General features: G+C 50.2%; 8 protein-coding genes across 8 annotated transcripts; 4 read left to right on the forward strand and 4 right to left on the reverse strand.

Annotated features, from left to right (window-relative positions):
* Positions 1–224: 224 nt before the first annotated feature.
* Positions 225–1,983, reverse strand: VTN77DRAFT_3753 (uncharacterized protein; the record flags this gene model as incomplete). The annotated part of the gene is made up of 6 exons (XM_069419736.1): positions 225–944; positions 1,012–1,162; positions 1,330–1,346; positions 1,423–1,476; positions 1,577–1,636; positions 1,792–1,983. 6 exons carry the CDS (start codon positions 1,981–1,983, stop codon positions 225–227), a joined length of 1,194 nt encoding a protein of 397 aa, XP_069278103.1.
* A 2,903-nt stretch (positions 1,984–4,886) lies between these two features.
* Positions 4,887–7,564, forward strand: VTN77DRAFT_3754 (uncharacterized protein; the record flags this gene model as incomplete). Its single annotated transcript, XM_069419737.1, has 9 exons — positions 4,887–4,893; positions 4,961–5,329; positions 5,380–5,477; positions 5,544–6,386; positions 6,444–6,530; positions 6,636–6,882; positions 6,942–7,173; positions 7,226–7,418; positions 7,475–7,564. 9 exons carry the CDS (start codon positions 4,887–4,889, stop codon positions 7,562–7,564), a joined length of 2,166 nt encoding a protein of 721 aa, XP_069278104.1.
* A 586-nt stretch (positions 7,565–8,150) lies between these two features.
* On the forward strand, positions 8,151–9,382 carry VTN77DRAFT_3755 (uncharacterized protein; the record flags this gene model as incomplete). Its single annotated transcript, XM_069419738.1, has 2 exons — positions 8,151–8,673; positions 8,739–9,382. 2 exons carry the CDS (start codon positions 8,151–8,153, stop codon positions 9,380–9,382), a joined length of 1,167 nt encoding a protein of 388 aa, XP_069278105.1.
* A 603-nt stretch (positions 9,383–9,985) lies between these two features.
* Positions 9,986–10,654, reverse strand: VTN77DRAFT_3756 (uncharacterized protein; the record flags this gene model as incomplete). The annotated part of the gene is made up of 3 exons (XM_069419739.1): positions 9,986–10,071; positions 10,252–10,375; positions 10,598–10,654. The coding sequence occupies 3 exons, from the start codon at positions 10,652–10,654 to the stop codon at positions 9,986–9,988; spliced, it is 267 nt and encodes an 88-aa protein (XP_069278106.1).
* Positions 10,655–11,270: 616 nt separating this feature from the next.
* Positions 11,271–12,607, forward strand: VTN77DRAFT_3757 (uncharacterized protein; the record flags this gene model as incomplete). The annotated part of the gene is made up of 3 exons (XM_069419740.1): positions 11,271–11,435; positions 11,497–12,244; positions 12,312–12,607. The coding sequence occupies 3 exons, from the start codon at positions 11,271–11,273 to the stop codon at positions 12,605–12,607; spliced, it is 1,209 nt and encodes a 402-aa protein (XP_069278107.1).
* Positions 12,608–13,425: 818 nt separating this feature from the next.
* On the reverse strand, positions 13,426–15,368 carry VTN77DRAFT_3758 (uncharacterized protein; the record flags this gene model as incomplete). Its single annotated transcript, XM_069419741.1, has 4 exons — positions 13,426–14,535; positions 14,590–14,748; positions 14,805–15,070; positions 15,164–15,368. The coding sequence occupies 4 exons, from the start codon at positions 15,366–15,368 to the stop codon at positions 13,426–13,428; spliced, it is 1,740 nt and encodes a 579-aa protein (XP_069278108.1).
* A 521-nt stretch (positions 15,369–15,889) lies between these two features.
* VTN77DRAFT_3759 (uncharacterized protein) lies at positions 15,890–17,192 on the forward strand (the record flags this gene model as incomplete). Its single annotated transcript, XM_069419742.1, has 2 exons — positions 15,890–15,923; positions 16,027–17,192. The coding sequence occupies 2 exons, from the start codon at positions 15,890–15,892 to the stop codon at positions 17,190–17,192; spliced, it is 1,200 nt and encodes a 399-aa protein (XP_069278109.1).
* A 936-nt stretch (positions 17,193–18,128) lies between these two features.
* VTN77DRAFT_3760 (uncharacterized protein) lies at positions 18,129–21,449 on the reverse strand (the record flags this gene model as incomplete). The annotated part of the gene is made up of 4 exons (XM_069419744.1): positions 18,129–18,163; positions 18,230–20,983; positions 21,094–21,281; positions 21,376–21,449. The coding sequence occupies 4 exons, from the start codon at positions 21,447–21,449 to the stop codon at positions 18,129–18,131; spliced, it is 3,051 nt and encodes a 1,016-aa protein (XP_069278110.1).
* Between the last annotated feature and the right edge of the window lie 1,537 nt (positions 21,450–22,986).

A 22,986-nucleotide genomic window follows, 5' to 3' on the forward strand; every position in this document is an offset into this window, starting at 1 on the left:
AAGTTTCTTTTGTCAGTGAACTACATACATACAGAGTACAGCATGAAGAAGTATAGTCACGCAGCCGTCGGACGACCGCGTTGTCCGATGAGATCTCCTAACTACGAGTATATCGTTCACAGCTAGTGTAAAAAAAAGACATTCGTCTCGAGTACAATCTAGCTAAGTAAATACATCACAAGAAATCTTTCAAAAAAAAAAACCACTCCTGGTCTGGTTTTCATTCAAGACCTCTCCCTATGCCCATACGTAGCACTCAACCGCTGATCAAGATACTCCTTCGCCGTCAACGTCCGCTTTTCGTCGAGAGATCCTGCTCCCCCGCCAAACCCGACTGTCGTCGTGTTCGTGTTCGTTTTTGCTGCCTCCGCAACCAAAGGACTGGGGATCGGCACCAGCGCCGTATCGTCGACAGGATGGCAGAAGAAGACCACGCTGAAGCGGTCTTCCTGCGTGAGCATGGACTCGCTGCTGCTAGGGAACACGACGCGATGAACAGTCGACTTCAGCAAGCCATTGGTCCAGAAACTGAGGAGATCGCCTATGTTGACCAGTATTGGAGGGAAAGAACCATCCTTATCCTTATCATCCTTCTCATTCTGGTTACTTTCTCTTTCTTTCATCTGGCTGTCTTTTCCTTCGGTCTGGATGTTACTGTCAGGCCAAACAGGCACACCCGCCCACGTCCCCTCCGGCGTCAGGATCTCCAACCCGGGCTGTCCCTGTCGCTGGAAGAGCAGCGTGATGGTGCCGTAGTCGGAGTGGGCGCCGGCGCGGACGTCGATGTTGGGCTGGAAGCTGGATGATGCATCATCCGAGGATGTCGAAGATGGGGATGAGGATGAGGTAATGGAGCTCAGGGAGGGATAGTACAGCATGCGCAGGATACTCCCTGTCGGGCCGGTGGAGGGGTCGTGCCGGGTGGTGAGGAAGGTGGGTGGGATCTATAACCCTCAATCAGTCGGATATATAACCATAGAGTGTGTAAGAGTAGGATGGGTGTATACACACCTCCAGCCCCAACGCAAGCAACTTCAACACCCGCGCGCAAGTCTTATTGCATAACGCAGCGAAGTGGTCGATCTCAGCTTCGTGGGGGGCCAGTGAGGGCGGCAGGGGCTGCTGCGCTTTGCCGTTCTTGAATTCGCCGAAGTTCATTGCCCTGGTGTCGTCAGTCATATCATGGTCAGTTGATGTTCATTGATGTGTGATTAAGGCTGGATGGAGAATCCTGTATGGAATGGGTTGGGGAGGAAATATGCAGTGTCTGTCCCATGCGTGAATTGATCGAAGATATTATATCCTTCAAGATCAGCTGTATGTACGTACTCTTTGAAATCACCTATCTGTTATCGACCGAGAACAGATCACCAAGTCAGTCAGAGTTTCTTCTATGGATCTCTTTTTTTTTTCCAGACATACCCGCTGATGCTCCGGATCCAACGTCTCCGTGTGCATGCCTGACCAGCCGCGGTTCTTATACACATGTCATCAGTCGATTGATTGATCCATAACAACTTGCAAAGTCGCAATAATAATGGCCAATGAAGCAGGCTGCTAGGATACTCCAACATACATCCGTTCTGATGGTGCATGTAGCTTTTTCTTCGCGGGGAGAAGCGAAGAATTTCTTGGACTGTAGGTATTTTCGTACAAGTTAGCGTATGTCATGCCATGCTATAGATATTTCCTTTTTCTATCTGTGGCGCTTTTAAAAGAGAAGAGTAATAATAAGGAATAAAATGAATTCATTTCACAAATTACTGTTAAGAAAAAAAAAGATATGCATACCAACTCAAAAATCCTCTCCACCTCCTCCGCAGAAAAATCGCTCCCCTTACTACCGACATAGAAAAAGCCGTATTTGATGGCAGCATCCAGCATGGCTTTGCCCACGACGGGATCGTCTGGGTTCGAGATGTCGATTATGGGCAGCTGGATTGGAGAAGTAGTAGGAGTAGGGGTAGGACTGCTAGCTGACATTGTCGGGTTATGTGATTGTCTAACCAAGGGGAAAAAAAAAAGAAGAAGAAAGAGTTGGTTTGTTTTTATGTTGGTTTTCAGTTGAGGCTCTCTTTCTATCTTTCTTTATTTTAATGTTGAAAAATGCGGGGAATGGAGACAGATGTAGTCTGGCATTATTATTAGATAACCGTGTTGAGGTTCCGCCATGTCCTTATCTAACTCTATCTATTATCCATATCTACCTAGGATAACCTACCTACTCCGTACGGTACTTCGAGTCTTGCAGGTTTCGCCACCACCGACAACGATAAGCAAGAAAGGTAAACTACCTAGATTCGATAATTAAGGACGGGATATATCTATATATTCCAAAATTGGCTGCCCTACCTTTCCAAGGTTGTGCACAATTCAAAAACAGCTTATTATTGGTCATGGAATCAAGCCACCCGTCAGTCAGGATGTTCAAATTCAGAGTTCATTGTTTAATATATCTTTTCCTTGGCTCTAGCGTTCGCTGTCGGAGTGGACCGACCCGATGATGGCTGAGCCTGACACTCACTGTAGGTACGTAGTCAGTCCTGTCTAGGGCTTAGGGCCCGGCCTAGGGCGGAGAGTTAGACTCGGTCATGAGTCGACATCGACATCGACATCGACAGATCTTAGTCCTGGGAATATTAGGTAGTTTCCAGACGGATTGGATTAATTCATTTATTTATCATCGTAGCTCTAGCTCCATTCCTGATTCTCGTTGCTGAGATACTGGGAGGTGTCTGCGCCACGAGAAAGAGCTGATACACGGAACCCCCCCCCCCCCCCCCCCCAAAAAAAATAGATTAAAACAAAAAAAATTAAAAAGAGAACACAAAGCCTCTGATAAGGGGTGCCCTCCCTCCCGGAGCACCCCCCACAATATTTTGTTAGGAAGAAATATGAGTTCTTGGAACCAGAGGGATTCGAACCTGAGCTGCATCCCTTTCGGGACTTTGAGGTGCAGTCCTAACTACTGCACCGCAGACCAAGGTTCTGATTGATAGGTAGAGAAACAAAGAAATTATATGTCAGAGGCGTGAAGGGAGGGAGAGGATGGGGGGTTGGGTGAGAGAGAGGCAGGTGGTTGGTCAGCTGACTGAGAGCTATCTGTGTCTGCCATACGATACCTCATCCAAGCAAAGCTGCGGTTGTGCTACCAGTTCGAGCGAGCATTAAGCACCTGATGGAAACTGTGTACACGTGCCCGGCAGACCTCAACCTACAAATCCTTCTCAAGGAGAATCAGACCACGACTATGGGGGATAATATACCACGCTTGTCAAGAGGTTATTTATCAAGACACTCTTCTTTCTGATGTGAGTGAGCCTCAATTCGAATTATTGACTTCAGTGCTGGTATGGTCGAAGATATTACTCTTTGTAGGGCTGTGCGTCTTGCTGGTCTAGTTATAGCGTCTATCTCAGTCTGATATATCTTGAGGCGCTCATTAATGGTGAGGAAATCGAGATAATAGAATTATTCTTTGATTTTCCGTGCACGTTTCTATAGTGGTACTTTACTAGATTAGTATGAATCGTAGAAAGAAGGGACACTATTCATTTAGAAATTCTGCTCGTTGAGGCCTAATTATTCGATACTTAAGCCGGTTTGAAAAGAAAAGATGCTATTGATTTAGAAATTCTGCCTGTACAGGCTCAACTATTAGGCACTGAGACGTTGCTCACATCTAAATTGAAATGATGAGTTGATGTCAAGGGTTATCACCGAACCATGGAGAACATCTGTACAGTACATCATCTAAACGATCAAGAAAGAGTAAGCGTCTCCTCTCATGCCCACTTTCTATGAGGCAATCTCTTGGCAGACCTTCTCCTAGCCTGGCTCCCCTGACGCGTGCGTGTGGACCCTAACTGAACTAGTGCTATATGTCTCACTGTCAGGTGTAACCATCAAGGATGACCTGAGCTGTAGCCTATACGGTTATGTGTCGATACTCCACAAACAACCAGCGTTGGCTTGTAGGCTCCAGGTTCGAATCCATCTTTTTGCTCTTTTTTTCGGAGTTTTTTAAGAAAATATTTCCAGGTCGAGGGGGGTTGGGTCCTAGTCAATTCCCTCCCTGCCTGCCAAAATCGTCTAGCGGGGATTTTCGTAGCATCCTCTGTTCCCATCAAGAGAATCTGATGGTTTTGGCTTTTTACTGTACGCTGGTACTTTTTTACTACGCGTCTGTAGTTGTCTCTGTCGTCTTCGGGTTTCCTTTTTAGGAAAACGCGTCCTTTTGTCGATGGTTTACAACCCTGGCAGCCTGTCGTCTACTCACGAGACCCATAATGTAGAACATATAGCCAACACAGTTACAGCCATTTTGCTCCTGCAGACTGTGCCATACAAGAGTGACCGTATCTCAACAACAAGTCTCACAACACTTCACACGATGGTATATAACTGTATACAACTGATCAATGCCTGATGACCCTCTCTTTCCCATATCAATCACTTCACACCTGGAAATATTGCTAAATACACAATTAATACTGCAATATTCTGTCCCATGAAGAAAACAAAAGTCTCGTTTCATCAGACTGACCAAGTTCTGATGTTGTATCTACAGTCACGTGCAGCTATACTGACGTGACAGATGATGCGCCATGATTGGCGGTTCTCTAGCGCCGGAAGGCCTCCACCGCCTTCCCCGTGCCTGGCCAGAAACGCCTCCATTCGACTCGGACACGATTAGGACGGACTATGATTGTCATTATTGAATCTTAATATTTATCCGACTTGTCCGCTCCGTCCAGCTCACACAACTGCGACGTGAGCACCGTTAGCTGCTCTGTCCCATCGGCGGTCTGCTCTCCTGCTGGAGACGCAGGCATCCGCAGTGGAATCGAATCCTCTGTGGCCTTGAGAAGCTTGCTTGCTGCACCATGGCTAGTAAGTGGACTGAACAGCAAATTTAATCTTCTGGATAATACACATTGCTAACATACTTCTCGAATAGTCCGCGCTTTGGACGACTGGGCCGCCGGCCGTACCGTGTCCCTCCCCCTCTCCGCTCTCAAGGGCGCCGTGGTCGGGATCGATGCGTCGCACTACATCTATCAGCACCTTCACCACCACTCCACTCGCGAACCGCTTCTCATTGCGCTGGGCGGCTTCCCATTCGCGCTCAAAGCCAACATTGAGAGAGAGTTGCAGACATACAAGAATCTAGGTATCACCTGCGTCTTCGTATTCAACGGCCTCGATTTCGGTCGGAGAGACCCACAAACTCATGCCCGGGCCGAGTCTGCTCGCGCCTTTGAACAGGCTTGGGAGCTGTATGATCAACAACAGGCTGATCAGGTGGTGGATGCATTCAGCAATGCTGGTATGATTGGGCGGTTCAGAGCTCCTATCGCACAGGCTGACCCCGTTTAGGAACTCCAAAACCGGAAGAGTACTACCGGTTCTTACAGAGGATCCTCTACGAGAATGGGGTAGCCTTCATGGTCGCTCCTTACAGTGCTGCAGCTCAGGTAACATCCAAGTAGTTCACCGACGGGTTGGTGTGGTGCCGTTCGTGCTAACACTATGACCGATAGCTCGCATATCTGGAAAAAGGCCCGCAGCAGCTGATAGACGCCGTGTTTGGATCCACCGACATTCTTCTTTTCGACGTCGAGAAGCTCATCACAAGAGTCGACTTCGAGTCGTCTCAGTTCTTTTGGATCACCAAACAAGCTTGCCAGGATGATCTCGGGAGGCTGTCCAGTGAGCAGTTCCTAGACTTTGGCCTGCTTCTGGGCTCTCGCTTCCTCCGCACATTCCCGCCGTTCGAGAACCCCGCATACCCTGGGAAGACTCTGAACATTCGCGATGCATTGGCTATGTTTAATGGTGCTGGACGGAATGCCCTCACCTTGTGCGCTCAATTCGAAGAGGATCGCAGAGTGCAAGAGCTCCAGTATCTTGACCGCTATAAGCGAGCTTACATGACCGTGAAACACCATGTTTTCATTGACGTTGACGGCAAAGTCGGTCCGATGGACCCAGAGCGCGCACCGTCCGACATGCACGAATTGATCGGACAACGATTGCCCGAGGAACTATACTATTACTTGTCGAAGGGAGTTCTGGGGCCCAATATCCCGAATTACTTGACTTCCGGCGAGGTCGTGGTGCCCCTGCCTCTCGGCGTCGAAGATTCCGAAATCTATCGCCATCTTGCCAGCGATCTTCTCATGCCTATCCGCACCCAAGCCATCTGCCTGCTCTCCAACTCACTTCACCGATTCTACCAGACCAAAGTGATCAATGTGCGCACGTGGTTCGATGAAAGTACCGATCGATCCATCAACCTCAAGACCTTACCTTCTGTTAAGGAAACCATTCAGAGCTGGAAAATCAGGAGCGAGCAATTCCCTGAGGGGGTGAAGAAGCTTCAGGTTTGTTGCCCGTCCTTGAAATAAAGGTCTTAAAAATATTAACATGTCGTATAACAGGCTCCTCGCGCTTCGTTCAAGTTTGCTACTCAGAGCCTGAAGGATTCGGATTTTGTTTCGAAGTCCTTTGCCGGTAAAGATGCGCCTGTATGTGATCGATTCCTATGTCGTTTCCTTTTCTTCTCCCTCTTTATTTATTTATTTATTTTTTTTTCTTAAAAAAAAAGTTTGGAGTCACGCTGACAGTTACAGCCTCTCGCGTCGCAAGATGACATCCTTTCCAACGTCTTCTGGAGGTTCCTGCAGCTTCGTGGATATGTTGACGAGAAGCACCAGCTTACTGCCTGGGGTAACTGTCTTGAGCAAGCGCTCTCCGTGCTCGATCCCGCTTTAAATTTGGAAGAACCCACCTTTTTGGCCATCGAACTGCTTCGTTTGGGGATCTTAGGCCCGAAGGACTGGTTCTCACACATCTCAGGTGGCCCGATGAGAGGCACAGGTAGAGTTCACCTGGTCCAAATTTTTTGAAGAACATCAAGTACTAAATTTTCTCACCAGACGAGGAAAAGACCTATAATATGTTGGTTTCGCGAGTTGCGTGTATTGGGAAACTCCGACACAAGAGTATCGGCTATTCAGGACCCCTCAGCAGACAGCTTCTTTCCTTCCGATCCCTGGTATCTGCCGTCCGCTCCACCTTGAGAGATTTGATTGAAGTAGTCCTGGCTGGGTTGCTTCTTAGCGGAGAAGCGGACCGGGACGTGAACAGCTTGACTGAAATGAGCGTCAAGTAAGTGAAACTACGTTAACGCAAGCGGAACGTTACTCAATTCATCCTCCAGGCTTCCTTTCATCAACGACAACGATTGCGGTCTTGGAATTGCAGTCCGAACGTACTTGGACGACCTTCTCCATCAGAACAACCCGACGTCAGCGGAGGCTCGGGCGGAGGTGAAGTCGAAGGGCAAGGAATGGTTTCAGCACAGCGAGAGCTTTACTGCCAATCTCGATGCAGCATTTCACTTGTGGGATGCGGTGAGTGATTGCCATCGTCCTGTGTCTTCTCAAACAATTGCTGATCCGTCCACCAGATCTACAAGGGCACGCAGAGCGCCGGCAAGGAGTTCAAGGATGCGAAACTATGGGAGGAGGCTAACAAGTGGTTGGCTGACCGACGGTGATGGAGGACCCGTGTCTTTCATTCCGCAGGACCAGCTCTGGATCTACAAACTACGGATATCATCCATTGCCATTTCAGATGAAGACATAGGCAATGTCATCCATCCAGCAGTCCAGCTGCCTGCATGCCATGTATTAGTAAACATAAAAATGGAAATGACTGGACACGTGGTCACATTTAGACTTCATTGTAGTGTTAATATGTCGCAAGTATAAATCCGTATCTATCGAGTTTGTTGATAAGTAATCTGAAAGTACGCCGTGCTTGCTGATACTATCAGCATATGTTGGTTGGGTTCAACTTGGTTGGCAACTTGGCCATCTGGTGGATAACAAGTGGCCTAGCAGATAACTAAATACGGGATCGGCCGTGGCGAACGGGCAACGTTGCTTAAACTCCGGAGCTTCCTCGTGTCATCTTCTTCTGAACGAACTAACCTGCCCCCTTCACACCTCAATTCGAGGCCTCTTTTGGATTTGATTTTTTTTCTAACTCATTGGCATAACTTCTTTCAACCTTTCAACTTTTTTTTTGCTTCTTTTGCATAGATTTGTCGGTCTGTCGCTGGTGCGACCCTCTAAAAAAACATGGCTCGTCTGAGCTTCTTGCTCGTGAGCTGCCTCGCTCTCCTCGTCGGCATCGTCAATGCCGGCTCCGCCGTCGTCGACCTGATCCCCTCGAACTTCGACAAGGTCGTGCTCAAATCCGGCAAGCCGACGCTGGTCGAGTTCTTCGCCCCGTGGTGCGGCCACTGCAAGAACCTCGCGCCCGTGTATGAGGAGCTCGCCCAGGCCTTCTCGTTCGCCTCGGACAAGTTGACGATCGCCAAGCTGGACGCGGATGAGCATCGCTCGATCGGGAAGAAGTATGGTGTGCAAGGGTTCCCGACGATCAAGTTCTTCGACGGTAAGAGCGACCAGCCGGTCGAATACAGCGGCGCGCGGGATCTGGAGAGCCTGTCGGCTTTCATCACGGAGAAGACCGGTATCCGGCCTAGGGGTGTGAAGAAGGAACCGAGCAATGTTGTGATCCTGAATGACTCTTCGTTCCCGAAGGAGGTTGGTGGTGACAAGCACGTGTTCGTTGCTTTCACGGCCCCGTGGTGTGGACGTAAGTGGCTGCCCTTGTCAGTAGAGAGAGGTAATATGTGGCTAACGGGTGCACTGCTGCTTCAGACTGCAAGCGACTGGCGCCTACTTGGGAGGACCTTGCCAATGACTTTGCCCGGGATGCGGACGTCGTGATCGCCAAGGTTGACGCTGAAGCTGAGAATTCCAAAGCTCTTGCCAAGGAGCAGGGCATCACCTCCTACCCGACGATCAAGTTCTTCCCCAAGGGTTCCAAGGAGCCTGTTCCGTATGAGGGTGGACGCACTGAGAAGGAATTCGTGGAGTTCCTGAACTCCAAGACTGGCACCCACCGGGTTGTTGGCGGCGGACTGGACGACAAAGCGGGCACGATCCCGACCCTGGACTCGATTGTGGCCAAATACGTGCCGAGCAAGAGCTTCTCCAAGCTGTCGGACGAGATCAAGAAGGCGGCGAAGAACCTGCAGGACCAATACACGCAGTACTACGTCAAGGTCACCGAGAAGCTGAATGACAATGCGGAGTACGTCGAGAAGGAGTTTGCGCGCCTGAAGAAGATCCTGGCGAAGGGCGGTCTGGCCCCGGAGAAGGCTGACGACCTGGTCTCGCGCAGCAACATTCTGCGTCAGTTCCTGGACGAAGAGAAGACCGAGGAGAAGACCGAGGAGGCTGAGGCTGAGGCTGAGGCTGAGACTAAGGCTGAGACTGAGGGCAAGAAGGATGAACTGTAGACGATTACTACTGCGGTATCAGTCTCCATGTTAACTACTACCTACGCATGTACAATTTAGATGTATGACTCATGATCATTGATTGATGATGATCATCCGGATGGCAGGTCCTACCTATTACGAGCTGAGGTCCTGGCTTGTTACTGTATAGTAGTTATGTCTACAGAAGAGATACCATGGAGAAGACAGGAACTAGTAGGACGGAAATATCGAATCTTGTCGTCTCACCTGGCTGTGTGCTCTCCTGGCATCTTATTCAATGCATTCAATGCCAGTTAATCTATCATTAAAAGAGAGAGAGAGAGAGAGAGAGAGAGATAATAAATATAAGGATTGTTCAATTTATATTTTCCCCAATTATGACATGAAAAAACAAAACTAAACAAGAATTGGTATCACAAAACCAGCAAGTACATACAGTACAATAAATGAATATAGGACGTATCCCAACTGACAAATCCCGCTAAAGGCCAAAAGTTCTCCAAAAAAAAAGCCCAAAGCTAAATAAAGCAAAGCAAAAAAAAAAAGCTGACGTAACTCGAGTTCCGTCTTCTTTTTTTATTTCTTTTCTTTTCTTTCTGTTTTCAGTCATGAATCAACTGACTAACTCTTCGCAGCTGCAGCAGCTTCTTCCTGAACAGCAGTCAGAGAAGCCTCGAGCTCGTCGAGTCGTCTGGCCATGTCATCCACTGTTATTATCGAAAACAAGTCAGCCAAATTCCCGGACTACCCAGCAAGCTATACTTATAACAAAAATCTCAAAATGGTGATGAAGAAGACAGCATGAACAACATAAGCTGTAGGTTTCTATTTCTAGCTAGCTAGCTAGGCAGGTTAGGTATGTTAGACAGGGTAGGTAGGCTACTCACACTTCCCAAAAATCTCCGTCGACACCTTATCGAACTTGTGCTGCAGCTGGTCGAGAAGGTCGTCCACGGCGGCGGCCAGTTCTTGGGCGCCGGAGCCGCCGTCTGCAGATGGAGAGGATGCAGTCTGTTTCATTTCGATCGTCAGCATTGCTCGTTTCACTAGTATTCATTTTCTGCAATCAATATGTACGAATGACATGGTATGACATGAAATGATATAATATAATATGATATATGATGATGGTTCTCCTTTCAAGATATAAATATGCCTTCATTTGTCCTTTTCTTTTGGTTTGAGCGTAAGAGAATGGAAAGGAGTTGAATCAAAACAAGAATAGAGTCATACCTGTGAAGGTTGTGGACCTGTAGCGTTGGTAGTGTTCTCCTTGTTGTCTGTTGACATGGCTGTATAATGTACTGAATATATGTAATATGATATGTGAGACTGAAAAAGAAGGAGAGGGATGATGAGAAGAAATTAAAAATCCTCGTTCGTTATGTCAGTAGCAGGGATGAATCAATGCCTGCCTTTCCGACTTTTCTTGTCCTTGTCTTGTCTAGTCTCTTCTTTCTTTCATGAATATGAAATCGACTATTATTATCCTCCTCCTTGTCCGCGGTTCCACGTACTCCTCGAAGACTGACGTACCTCCGGATGCAATATTTTCCGATCCCGACCTCCCGATAAGCACATTCCTTTCCTTTCCCAGACTAGCGGCCTTTCTTATCGCTCGTCCACACGCCAAGCCCCATCGAGCATAGCTCTGCTCGGCCAAAAAATTCCATGGCTTGGCTTTTGCTTGCAGCATGGAGTGCATACAAATTGATTTATTCAGTTTCAACAGCACGATTAATTAATTATTCTGGACATTGCATTGCGCCTGTCTTTTTCAGGGCTATTTCCCCCTTTCTCAGATAGATAGAGATTCTTTCTGGTATCTTTTTTCCTGTTTTCTTGAGTGGGGGAAAAATCTTGATATTGCACATCTGCGGGTAGACTTCTTCCCTCCGAAGAGAAGATGGTCAAGAAGAGCAAGTTGCTCTTAGCGCTGGACGCCCACAAGGGCCGCGACTACAAGAAGGAATACCAGAAGAAATTGGCCAAGGCCGCGGAGAAGCGGAAAGCGGCGAAGAAGGCCAAGGAGCAGAGTGAGGATGAGAAGGATGAACATGAACAAGAGGAGGTGTGTTTTTTTTTCCCCTGCGCGAAATTGAATGACAAACTTACGTTTGTTGGCTGTCCAGGAATTGAACGAAAAGATGACCAACGGAACTGCTGAAACGAATGGCGTCGAGGCCAATGGCGAAAGAGATCGAACGGACGAGTCGGAGTCGGAATCAGGGTCAGAATCAGAGTCGGAGGAGTCAGGATCAGAGAATGAAAACAAAGGAGAAGGAGAGAAGGAAGACAAGGACAGTGACGACGACGACGATGATGAAGAGAAAGAAGAAGACGAAGACGAAGGTGAAGGTGAAGATGAAGACGAAGATATCCCCCTGTCAGATCTCTCCGGAGACGAAAGAGCAGACGTAATACCACACCAACGCCTCACCATCAACAACTCCGCCGCCATCACCGCAGCCATCAAGCGCATCTCCTTCATTACCCCGCAGACGCCCTTCTCCGAGCACAACTCCCTCGTATCGACCGAGCCGATCGACGTGCCGGACCCGAACGACGATCTGAACCGCGAACTGGCCTTCTACAAAGTCTGCCAGGCGGCCGCCGTAGACGCGCGCCGGCTGTTCAAGAAAGAAGGCGTCCCGTTCTCGCGACCGGGCGACTACTTCGCCGAGATGGTCAAGAGCGACGAGCACATGAACAAGATCAAGCAGAAGCTGTACGAGGAGGCTGCGGCGAAGAAAGCCGCCGCAGAAGCCCGCCGGCAGCGCGACCTGAAGAAGTTCGGCAAGCAGGTGCAGATCGCGAAGCTGCAGCAGCGGCAGAAGGAGAAGCGGGAGACGTTGGAGAAGATCAACAGTTTGAAGAGAAGTGCGTCCATCCAATCCCCCAGTATTTATTTATTTATGGCAACTTGCTAACGTGATTGTTTTTACAGAGCGAAAAGCCGAGTCATCCGCCCCAACAGACGACGACGATGACCTCTTCGACGTCGCCATCGAAGAAGCGCACAAATCCGAACAGAAGAAAAAGAACAAGCAACCCGGCCCCTCCGCAAAACGCCAGAAGAAGAACGAAAAGTACGGCTTCGGCGGGAAGAAGCGCTTCCACAAGAGCGGCGATGCTATCTCCTCGGGCGATCTGCGCGGGTTTTCGGTGAAGAAGATGAAAGCTGGAAGCAGCAGCACGAAGAAGAAAAGGCCCGGGAAGAGTCGGCGGAAGGCGATGAAATAGATGAGATGAAGATAAAAAAAATAAAAAAGTGCTTACTTAGTTAGGGTATGGATGGTCGGTTGTTCTGTGTATAACATACGCGAGATTTCGTGGGTAGTGTGAATTTTAGAAAAGTACCAATTTTTCTTTTCGTCTCTGCCTGACTTGCTCTTGCATATTCAAGGCTGTTTATTGTATTGGCCGTGCTCTGTCTGCTTGTGTGGCAGGTAGATATGTATGTATGTATGTATGTACAGAGTACAAGATCGCTACTCACTAACTGACAGGTTGGAACACAGCCTCCCCTGAGATTCATTAGATTGTATCATTCCAGTCCAGTCCAGCCAGGCCTGCTGCACCTGCTGCATAAGACAAGGAAGAGCTCCTTCCTCTGACTAACAGCTACCTGATATGATAGCAAGGAATGTTCTAATTCTTATTAATAATGCCCCGTTTGGTTCTTTAGGGACAAACGGTATCGTTTCATGAAGGCATCCATCCAACAGCGCCATAATAATAATAACATGACATGAAGGGTATCTTATCTCGTGATGAGCAATCATCTCCAATCCAATCAAACAATCAGACTGAGTCTAGGGCAGTCTTGTGTGAGCAACAAGTACGGCGAAGAAGGATCAACGAACGTACCCACTGTCGATGCCTGTCCAGGCGTACACGTAGATTAAATCAAGTCGATTGGGACTCCTGTCCCGCCACACTTGGACAGTCATATCCATCCCGTGTATAAGAGACGCAAAATGGTGACTGTCGAACAGCCGCGGCAAGCGAAAAGGCAGTAGCATGTGGGCAACAATAAAGGTGTGATGATTTCCCGGTGATCACCGACGAATACGTTTAGGAGCACTGCCATCTGCAGCAGCCCCCTCCATCGCACCAATCTCCCGAATCCGACTCACCAGGTGGTCCACACCGATATTAAAGCTGAGTCGCTGTTCCGCGAACACGAGGTCGAGTTTGCTCTGCGTGTCGTCCGCATGCATCAGAGTGTGGTCGTAGATCAGCTCCTTCGACCGTTTCGAGCTCGCTTTGTGCACGACTTTCCCGCACCCTTGCACAGAACATACCCACGTATCGCCTGGCAGATTCTCCGTGTTGGTCCGACTCAATGCGGACTGAGAATTTCCCACAGGATTAGAGATGTTCCCTGACTGGAGAGTCTCCTGTAATGGCGTCTTCCGGATGGCTGTGGAGTCCGAATCCGATAAAATCGACCGAGCTCGTCCATTGATGCTCGCCGATGGCGGCGGCTCGCGGATGAGCTCGTGGCCACGCGATTTGCTCGGCGTGTTGAGGTCTTCGTCTGCTTCACTGTCTTCCGACATTTCCACCTCCTGCGTCCTCATGCTCCGGGTCTGTTTGCCTGCCTGTTTCGCCGACACGGAACTGAGTTTGGGCCGCAGAACGGACTTGCGCACTCGTCGTCGTAGGACCCTTGGATGATCTTCATGATCGCTGTCATGCTCAGAGCTATCATCATCTTCCACGGGCGCCCGAGGACGCAACGGGGTGATCGCCACGTGTTGCTTTTCGTTGTTCTCTACTGCGCTCTTCAGCTCCCGGTAGATAGCCTTCCGAGACCAGTCAAAGCTGGAGGTTTTCTGCTTGTCCATCATCTCGAGGAGCATTTCTGCTCTAGCGGTGATGAGAGCTCGCGCAGAGTCTTCACTATCCACCTCGTATCGGCCATGAAGGGTGCTTGCGACAAGGTCGACATTCAATTGACGCTTGGCTAGCGCACCCGCCTCTTTTAGGTCAGTAATGATGTTAAATATGGTAGTCGCTTGCGCGTTAGCAACTGCATCGGTATCAACGGATTCAGGCTGAGTGGGCGCATTTCCGTTGGCATCTTTGGCATCTCCGTTGACATCTCCGTTGGCAGTCTCCTCCGTTGGGGGGTCATGCAAAGCCTTGAGTCGTTCATATTCCTCCTAGTCTGAATTAGCAAAAGAACCTTCCAGACAATGGGAGGGAAGGAAACGAACGGGAAACTTCTCAGAGAGATGCTTAAATATACTGGTCTCCGTCCACTGCACATCTTCTTTCCCCTGGATCATCTGAGAGAGTAGAAAACTGTGATGCTTGTAGAATACCTCTGCCGAATCGTCGCCATCTTCACAGATTCCGTGGGTGTGAGTGACGTACTGACAAAAACGTTAGTTCCCAGGATCCCTCGAACGCAAGGAAGAGAACTACCAACCTCGTCGCACAGATACTCAAAACTCGGGTCCCAGTTTCGACGCTTCCGTCTTCTTCTCTGATGCCTGTCGACCAGGAAATACAACAGATCAATGGCCTCTACCATGTCATTATACATTGGCCGATAGCCCTTCGCAGGGACGATGGAATACCATCCTGCCTGACCGGCCACCCAGATCCCAATCTCTCCGTCGGCATGTTGCCCGTAGGCGTAGTGAGTCACGTTTTCGATGACGATCCGTTTCGAGAGGTAGTCTTCGTCGAGGACTGCACTATCGTCAGCTGAGAAGATAGATGATGATGAAAAGTCGCAAGCATTGACAGACTCGTCTCCACCACGAGATGTACTACTGTACGTACCTAAATGAGCCTGCTCCTCCTCAACCTCATCCAGACACCCAATGACGCGGACAGGGTTCTCCGGCGAGGCTGTGAGGAGGTTCGCATAGCGCGACTTGCCCGGGATGAGGACTTTCACGTCCGTCAGGCTGAATTCCTCCCATTCGTTCTCGTCCTCGACAGATGGATCTCTGGCGGCCAGGACCTGTTCTTCTCGCGACGTCATGACTTGGTCGGAGGCAGCATGGTGGGACTTGCACAGGCGTACAAGGAGGAAGATAAGATAGAATAAAAACGGCAAATGATTCCGCGAGAGACAAGTGAAACAGGATGAAGATGAAGATGAAGATGAAGCTGGATGGTATCGATAAATTGCGGCTGAATTCCAGAGCACGCGTTCGGTTCGTTCCGGTCTGTGACTCTGTCTTTCTCCGCTTTGACGTCGGCGTATTATTTCCAATCGATTACATACAGCACTAAAAATTGCACCGCAGCTTTTTTGCGGAGTCGGCGGACATCGTTTCTGCTGGATCTAGATTTGTCTGCTGCCCCCTAATTAATCTACCTGCCTCTTTTCTCTTTCTAAATAATAAAGACATTCAATTGATTGCAATTGGCTATATTTGAAAAGGATATATACACAAGAGGCCTCTTTTCTACCTGCCCGCAACGACTACAGTTCCCGCTCCGTCCACGAGACGTCTGATGGGCGCATTAAAGCGAACCTTGCAACTGTTTCGCGAAACAATGTCTGGAGAAAAGATCTACGAGGGCGTATTTGGTGAGATTACACTGTATCAATTCATGCAATTCTCCCTACCCATGAACTGAAACAGGACTATTATGATGGAAAGAAACAAGCTAATTAACCAAACTCGACTCAGCCGTCCATAAACCGCGAGGCGTCACCTCAGCCGATGTCCTTCGACACCTTCAGAAATACTTCAACCCGTCAGAAACGTTCAGACCGTGGCTCGAGGATGAAATCGCCCGACGACAACAGGACAGCAATTTCCAGCGCCGCCGCCGACGAAAAGACAAGAAGGTGGAGGTGAAAATCGGGCACGGGGGTACGCTGGACCCCCTCGCGACCGGGGTGTTGATCGCCGGCGTGGGCAAAGGCACGAAGCACCTGCAGAGCTTCCTCGAATGCACCAAGACGTACGAGACGGTGGTCCTGTTCGGGGCGGAGACCGATACGTACGACCGACTGGGCAAGATCGTGCGGCGGGCACCCTATGAGCATGTCACGCGCGACGTCGTGGAGAAGGCATTGGAGCAGTTCCGCGGCAAGATCATGCAGCGGCCGCCCATCTTCTCTGCGCTGAGGGTCCAGGGGAAGAAGCTGTATGAGTATGCGCGCGAAGGCAAAGAGCCGCCCATCGAGATCAAGGCCCGGCCGGTAGAGGTCCACGATCTACGGATCCTAGAATGGTACGAACCCGGGACGCACGAGTACAAATGGCCCGAGGAAGAGATGGCTGGGGACGAGAAGGCGGTTGCGGAGAAGATGCTGGACAAGGACGCTTCGGTGCCGGTCGCATCGGAGGAAGAAGCTGCAGTGGCAGCAGAGTCCTCGTTGAAACGCAAATCGCCGCCGCCTGTAGCAGCTGAGGAGGATGAAGGACAGGATGTCGTGCAGTCAGCGAAACGCCTTAAGACTACTGCCGAAGGGGAATCCACCCAGGCTGGGACTCACGAACCTACGATAACAACGGAAGAAGGCACAAAAGAGAAAAAGCAAGAAGGTGCTGCGCCAGACAAAGAACCTGCTGCTGCTGCGCCCCCTCCAGCCGTCAAAATCACCATGACCGTATCCTCCGGCTTCTACGTCCGCTCGCTTGCCCACGATCTGGGCAAAGCAGTGGGAAGCTGCGCGCTGATGAGCGAGCTGGTTCGGTCCCGACAGGGCGATTTCGTTCTCTCCCCGGACAAGGTACTCGAGTACGAAGACCTCGAGCGCGGAGAGGAGGTCTGGGGGCCCAAGGTGCGACGGTTTCTCGAAGAGTGGGAAGAGAAGCAGCAGAAGAAAGCGCAGAGCAAGCAATAGCAATGGATGAGAAAACAATAAAGCAAATTTAGCTTCATATACAGTTTAGAATTTTCTTTTGCTCCCAAAATTACAGCTTTTTATTGAGACACAGGGTAGCTCGCTTCTAGGACTGGGCCACCCATATCTAATACAAACACAACTTGTAAATACATCTTTCCAGAATAAGATAAGGAAAATCAGAAGGACCGACAACCTGAGTTCTAAAGGGACCTATACCGAGAGATTTGCTCCCTTGGCATGGCAACCACTCTAGATACCGAAATAAGCACAAGAAAGCAACACCAGGCTAGAAAGGTACAAGAGTGGAGGTCTGATAGATACAGGTTTGTCGGGAACGACGGTGGTGACATCCTGGATGGAAGGACTAAGGAAAAAAAAAGAAAGTGCAGAGACTAGGAAATGTACACGGTCAGACTGGTGAAAGGTAAGGAAAAATGAACTGAAAAGAAAGTAAGACCGAAGTCAAAAGAAAGAGTGCAGAAAGTGTGGACAGACTTGCGAGAAGAGTCGACCCCCAGGATCACTGTGCAAACTTCAAAGAGAAAGAAATAGCGACAAGAAGACTCAAGCTCAGCTGGTAGCTGCCCAATCACCATCTCCATTTCCCCAGGAAGCATGCAACAAGCCAATAAATCAAAGTAACGAACTCATAAGATCATGGGTCTCATGAAACGGTCGCAAAAAAAGGCCGCTGAGATCTTCGGTTTAATGGAAGGGAAGAAGAAGGTGCAATTAAATGGAAAGTAGAATAGACAAGACACACTGTATGATGATAAGACAACAAAGGAAACCTTTTGGGTGCCGGGGTATAACCACTGGAAATGCATGCAGACCGAAAGAAAAAAAATTCCAAAAACTCAAATTATTAGATGATAGCGACAAATCAATGACGTCGAGTACTCGCAACATCACCGACTAGTTCTCAGCCACGCACTACTGTTGGTACGCGGAGTGTGCATCTAAGAGAGCTAGGAATTGTCAGTCTCAGTCCAATCGCAAAATTTGACGGATTTTGATTGGAGACAGGCACTTACTCTGCAGCACTTCAGCTTGCCCTTGCCTTGACTCGCAGGCACACTGGAGCGTGCTTCCATCCCGGAAGTCCAACAAGATGCTGTTGGGGAGTTCTTGTCGATCTTCATCGGGGAGGCACGGCGTCTTGAACTCTGAAAGATGATAGCGTTTGACGATATTGCGGGCGCTGGAGTCTACATTGCTCGGGGTCAAGACTAGATACCCTTGTTCATCGATGCGCATGAATCTTCGCTTCCACAGTAAGGTATCGGGAAATTGCACGTTCACTTCACCAATGTCGATAGCCTTAGGTGGTTCTGCGTGCGGCTCTTCCTCCTTCTCGGGGGACGCCTTTGCCTCCTCCTTCGGACTCGAGTTGGATGAACTGAGCAGATTTTTGCGCGGAGACGTAAGAGAGGACATGCGACGCATAAGTCGGGACGTGCGCGACTCCTTCTTTTCCTCCGGCGCTGAAGCCACGTCATCCATCTTGGACCGCGAAGACGATTTGCTCTCCGAACCTTCTGGTGACACTGACGTGCCGTGTTGATCGGGATTGCCGTTAGAAACGGTCGGAGGGGCTAGAGTGTCCGAAGAATCGCGTTCCACGGTCAGTGTGCTATGCTGCAGGTTGACCGCGCTTGGTTCAGAGGGAGTGGCATTCACATCCGTATTGAGAGTATTCTGATCGTGAACAATGCGGGCATTGACGGATACTGAATTTTTTCTCTTGGTCTGTGAGGGGGGATCGTGGTGGGAATCGTGGCCATTGACGGTCGAGGCCTTGGAGGTGGGTTCCAGTGAAGGAGAGGGTGTGACATGGGACGTCGATTTCGAGCTTGGAGTTATGGAGGGAGGACCTCCGTTCGACGAGAAAGAAGCACGCTTGCGGAACTTCTCAAAAGGAGACGAGGACGACGTGGAAGCGGGTGCAGGAAGATTTGGTGTGGAACTCGAGCTGGTCTCGCGACTGTTTGAAAACATTTCCAGAGCTTTGATACGCTTCGAGATGCCAGAGGAGACGTTTACTTTCTTGGCCACAAGCACGGGGACCGGTCGAGCCTGCTGGGTGTTAAGGGAGGACGCAGAAACCGATCTTCCACCCACAGGTAATGCCTGTATCTCACTCCCTCCAGTGGTTGGGTTCGAGACGGCACGAGAGTTCTTCCATGCTTCGAGAGGCGTCTGCGGCTCTCCGTTGGGCGACAACGGGGATTTCCCAACTGACACCGGCTTGGCCTCCTCCACCGGGGCGGATTTCAGCTCTTCCATGAAGGAGTCGTCTGAGAGAAGGTTATCCTCGTCCGAAAAGTCGGGACCCGGAACATGGATTGGCTCTAGAAGGGTTGGGCGCTTCTTCCGCTCGCTCGTATCCTTGGTTGTAGTCTCGGTGGTCGACTCGTCTCCTGCGACAGAGCTTGCCTGAGAGGCCTCAGGGGGCGTGTCTGGTAAAGGAATGGCTTCGGGAGATACTGCGGGGATATGTCCATCGTCCTGGGGCTGCTGCTGGGCTGATTCTGGCAATTCTGACATATTGGAAGTGTGATGTTTATTTTCCGAGGGTCCTCGGTGGGCCTCTTTTGAAGCGTTCACGGTTGACGTCTGATCGGCAACAGGGGGTGGAATGGCGGTGAGGACAGCCATAGTCGGTGGGTCAACAACCATCACTTCCACCGCGGAGTCCGGTTTGGAGTCTCGAGATGAGGGTTTCGCGTCACTGTACGTTTCCACAACTGGTTGCGACTCCTTCCGATGTGCTGTGTCGTGGTCATCGCGCTCCCGCGTGTTTGTCTGCTGCGTGTGGTCAATGTTTTCCTTATTTTCACTAATGTCTGCCGTAGCCTGCTCGTCCGGCAGCTTCAGTTGCTCCTGCTTCCTCTGCAATTCCTGTGTCCGCTTCTCCATTTGCTTCTTTCTCAGCTCCAGTGCTTTCATCAGCCGCTGCTTCTCAGGTGACATTCCCGAGGATGGAACCGCCGTCATCGACTTCGCGCCTGGTGACAGTGGCGGCTTCGGAATTCCGATACTAGGGGGTGGAATTAGGAGATTAGGGACCGGAGGGGTATTCCTGAGAGAAGTGATCGAAGGCGTAGGTGCGTCATGCTGAGACTTGGGTCGACTCGGTACCCCACGATTTCGAGAGGACGCAGAACGAACCCCGGCAGGCAAAGCAGCCACCGGACGCTCTTGACCCCGGGTCAAGCTGCCTGCGGTTCGTGGGCGTCCATTGATGTCGACGGAAGGTCGAGGCCCCAGCTTCACCTTCGGACGATATAGTCCCAAGTCCTGCAGGGACGGTCTCGTGGACTGAGACGACTTGCGAGGCTCAGACGGTTGATGTGATAATTCCTCCAGGAAATGCTTATGTGATGCAGAATCGATAGAGGCGGCGTCAGTGCGCGAATCCACATGGTCGTGGGTTGCTCTGGGGAAAGCATCATCAACGGCGCTCTCTACGTCCTTTTGCGGCGATTGTGAGGGCACTGCAGTCGCTTCAGACAGCTGGCTCTTCCGCTTCTCGGCCGTCTGGGAAGGCGATGATGACGGCTCTTGGCTGTCAGTCGTCCCGCCTTCCTCAGCGTCCTCCGCGATCTCCATTAACCTGCGACGCCGGAGAGAACTGCAGGACGAAGTCATGGAACTCGAGGCAGCATGGAGTAAGCAGGCGGAGGACAAGGCGCTCTCGGTCAAGTCAGACGGTGTCGCGAAGGTGAAAACGGTATCCTGGAGGGAGAATTTGTCGAGGATTGATTGGAACTGGACGGTGATGCGCGCTGGAGGTATTTGATAGTCAGCACCTCGTCCGTAAAGGGAAGTAAGTCCCTTTCGCACGTTGACGCACGGCATGCCGATCCTGCGTGCCTCAGAAAAGGTTATCTCTCACCTTGCAGTAATCGCGATATCCCCTCAGGCACATATTTCAGGACCACTTTCCTCCTTCGATACTGCAGGAAACCGTAGAGGGGCGACTTGTCTTCGAACCCCTCGACCGCCGTGCGGACTTCGGGCACGCCGCCGGTGCCACGGCCCAGGAGCGTTACTTCATCCCTAGATGCATATTTGAGAAGGAACCTGACGAATGCGCGCCAAGGCCGGTCAGCATGGGACGAAATCTAGGGATCGCCATCACATGTTTAAATCGCATGCTAGGAACAGAGATACTCACCATCCTCCCGCTTCGGCCAGGGCGGTCTGGTAGGCGTCGATGACGGTGGGATCATCTAACCCATTGAGAGACATGACGGTTGCCGCATCGGAGGTGCAAAACACCCAGGAAGCTCTGCACGAGCAGTATGGAGTAAATGCGACTCTTCAGAGGTAACGTCAGTCGGCGAGGGTCGACAAAAGATGTGTTTGTCGATGGCACCCGACAGATGGGGGGGTTGTCGGGGTCGGGTTAGTACTGAGCACAGGGCACCAGCGCTAAATCCCAGGAAGCTGTAGTTAGTCGCGTAGGGTGTTCGTTCTTTGTTCTGTTTCAACTCAGTTGCTGTTGCAGGACGGTAGGAGAGTTCTCTGGAGTCTCTCAGCAGTCAGAGTCGAGTCTAGAGAACTCGACCAGGCCGTCTAGGTCATCCAACTCTCCGTGCCCCTGCAGAACGGCGAACTGAACTGTACAGAAATGTGAGCTGTGGACCAGCCTCTGAGGCCTTTCTCCTTTTGCCGGTGTCGTCCCAGGTAAGCTTCAGGGGTTCGCAACCTCCGGCACCAGTGCATCGTCTCAGGCTTGCAAGCCCACCAGACCAACCGAGTCTGGCGCAAATTGCCCACGTTCTATGAGTCGCCGGAAGCCGGACTGGACGGCCGGGGTGGGGATGCCGGCGATCGAGCGAGGCAGTTCGTGTGGGTGACTGAGGTTATAGATACCTAGCTCCAGGCCCGTCCCAGGTTAAACCTGTGGAGTCACGGCTTGATGCCTTGCGTGCGCAGGCAAAAAATAAATCAATCAAGCTATTCTCGGACAGATCTGGCAGGAGAGGTCAGGGAATCATTCCCTTTGTGGATGGGCAGTCGCTCTTGCCTGTGGAATGTCCTTCCATTTTGAGATTCCCTTTTTCATTTAATTTAATTAATAATGTTTTCTTCTTCCAAATGCTGGTCAAATGGTAGATACTTAGTCATCGCACACGATGACATTCCTCCGAAGAGACCGTTCAGAATGTGATCGAGATCTCTCCCGCGAACCACGCCAATCCTGCCGGCTGCCGCCCGATCTGCCTGCCCAATTACTAATGAGTGATGAAACAAGCATAATCCAGTACCGGCATTCCACAGGGCTGATTGCTGTACTTCGGACGAAATACGAGGCGATCATTCCGAACTGGCCTTGTGAGACGTCCAGTCTGAAATATTGGATGCTTGCGATGTTTGATGGTTTGTCCCTGAAAAAAAGTTGGATCCCGTGTCTGGGTCCATGCAAACGGGACCAGTCTCTACGGAGTAGACGGAGTACGGATACGTGCCTACGCGGACAAACTACGGAGATAGAATCTTCGAACCTTGCTCGATTTGACAAGATTTCCTGCTGATCTGTGTTTCACATCGCGAGTTACCGTCGAGCCCGAAGGCTAGCAATTGGACAGGGTCCGTTGACTCCGTCCTTATTTGGACGCCTCAGTCGGAGTATGGAGTTCTAAAAATCCTATCGAAAGGGTTCTCTCTCTCTCTCTCTTTTCTTTTTCTAAATAAAAAATAAAATAAAAAAATAAAATAAAAAATAAAATAAAAAATAAAATAAAAAATAAAATAAAAAATAAAATAAAAAATAAAATAAAAA

Source organism: Rasamsonia byssochlamydoides (assembly GCF_041956645.1).
Source record: "Rasamsonia byssochlamydoides strain NRRL 3658 unplaced genomic scaffold VTN77scaffold_27, whole genome shotgun sequence".
Taxonomy (NCBI): Eukaryota; Fungi; Ascomycota; class Eurotiomycetes; order Eurotiales; family Trichocomaceae; genus Rasamsonia; species Rasamsonia byssochlamydoides.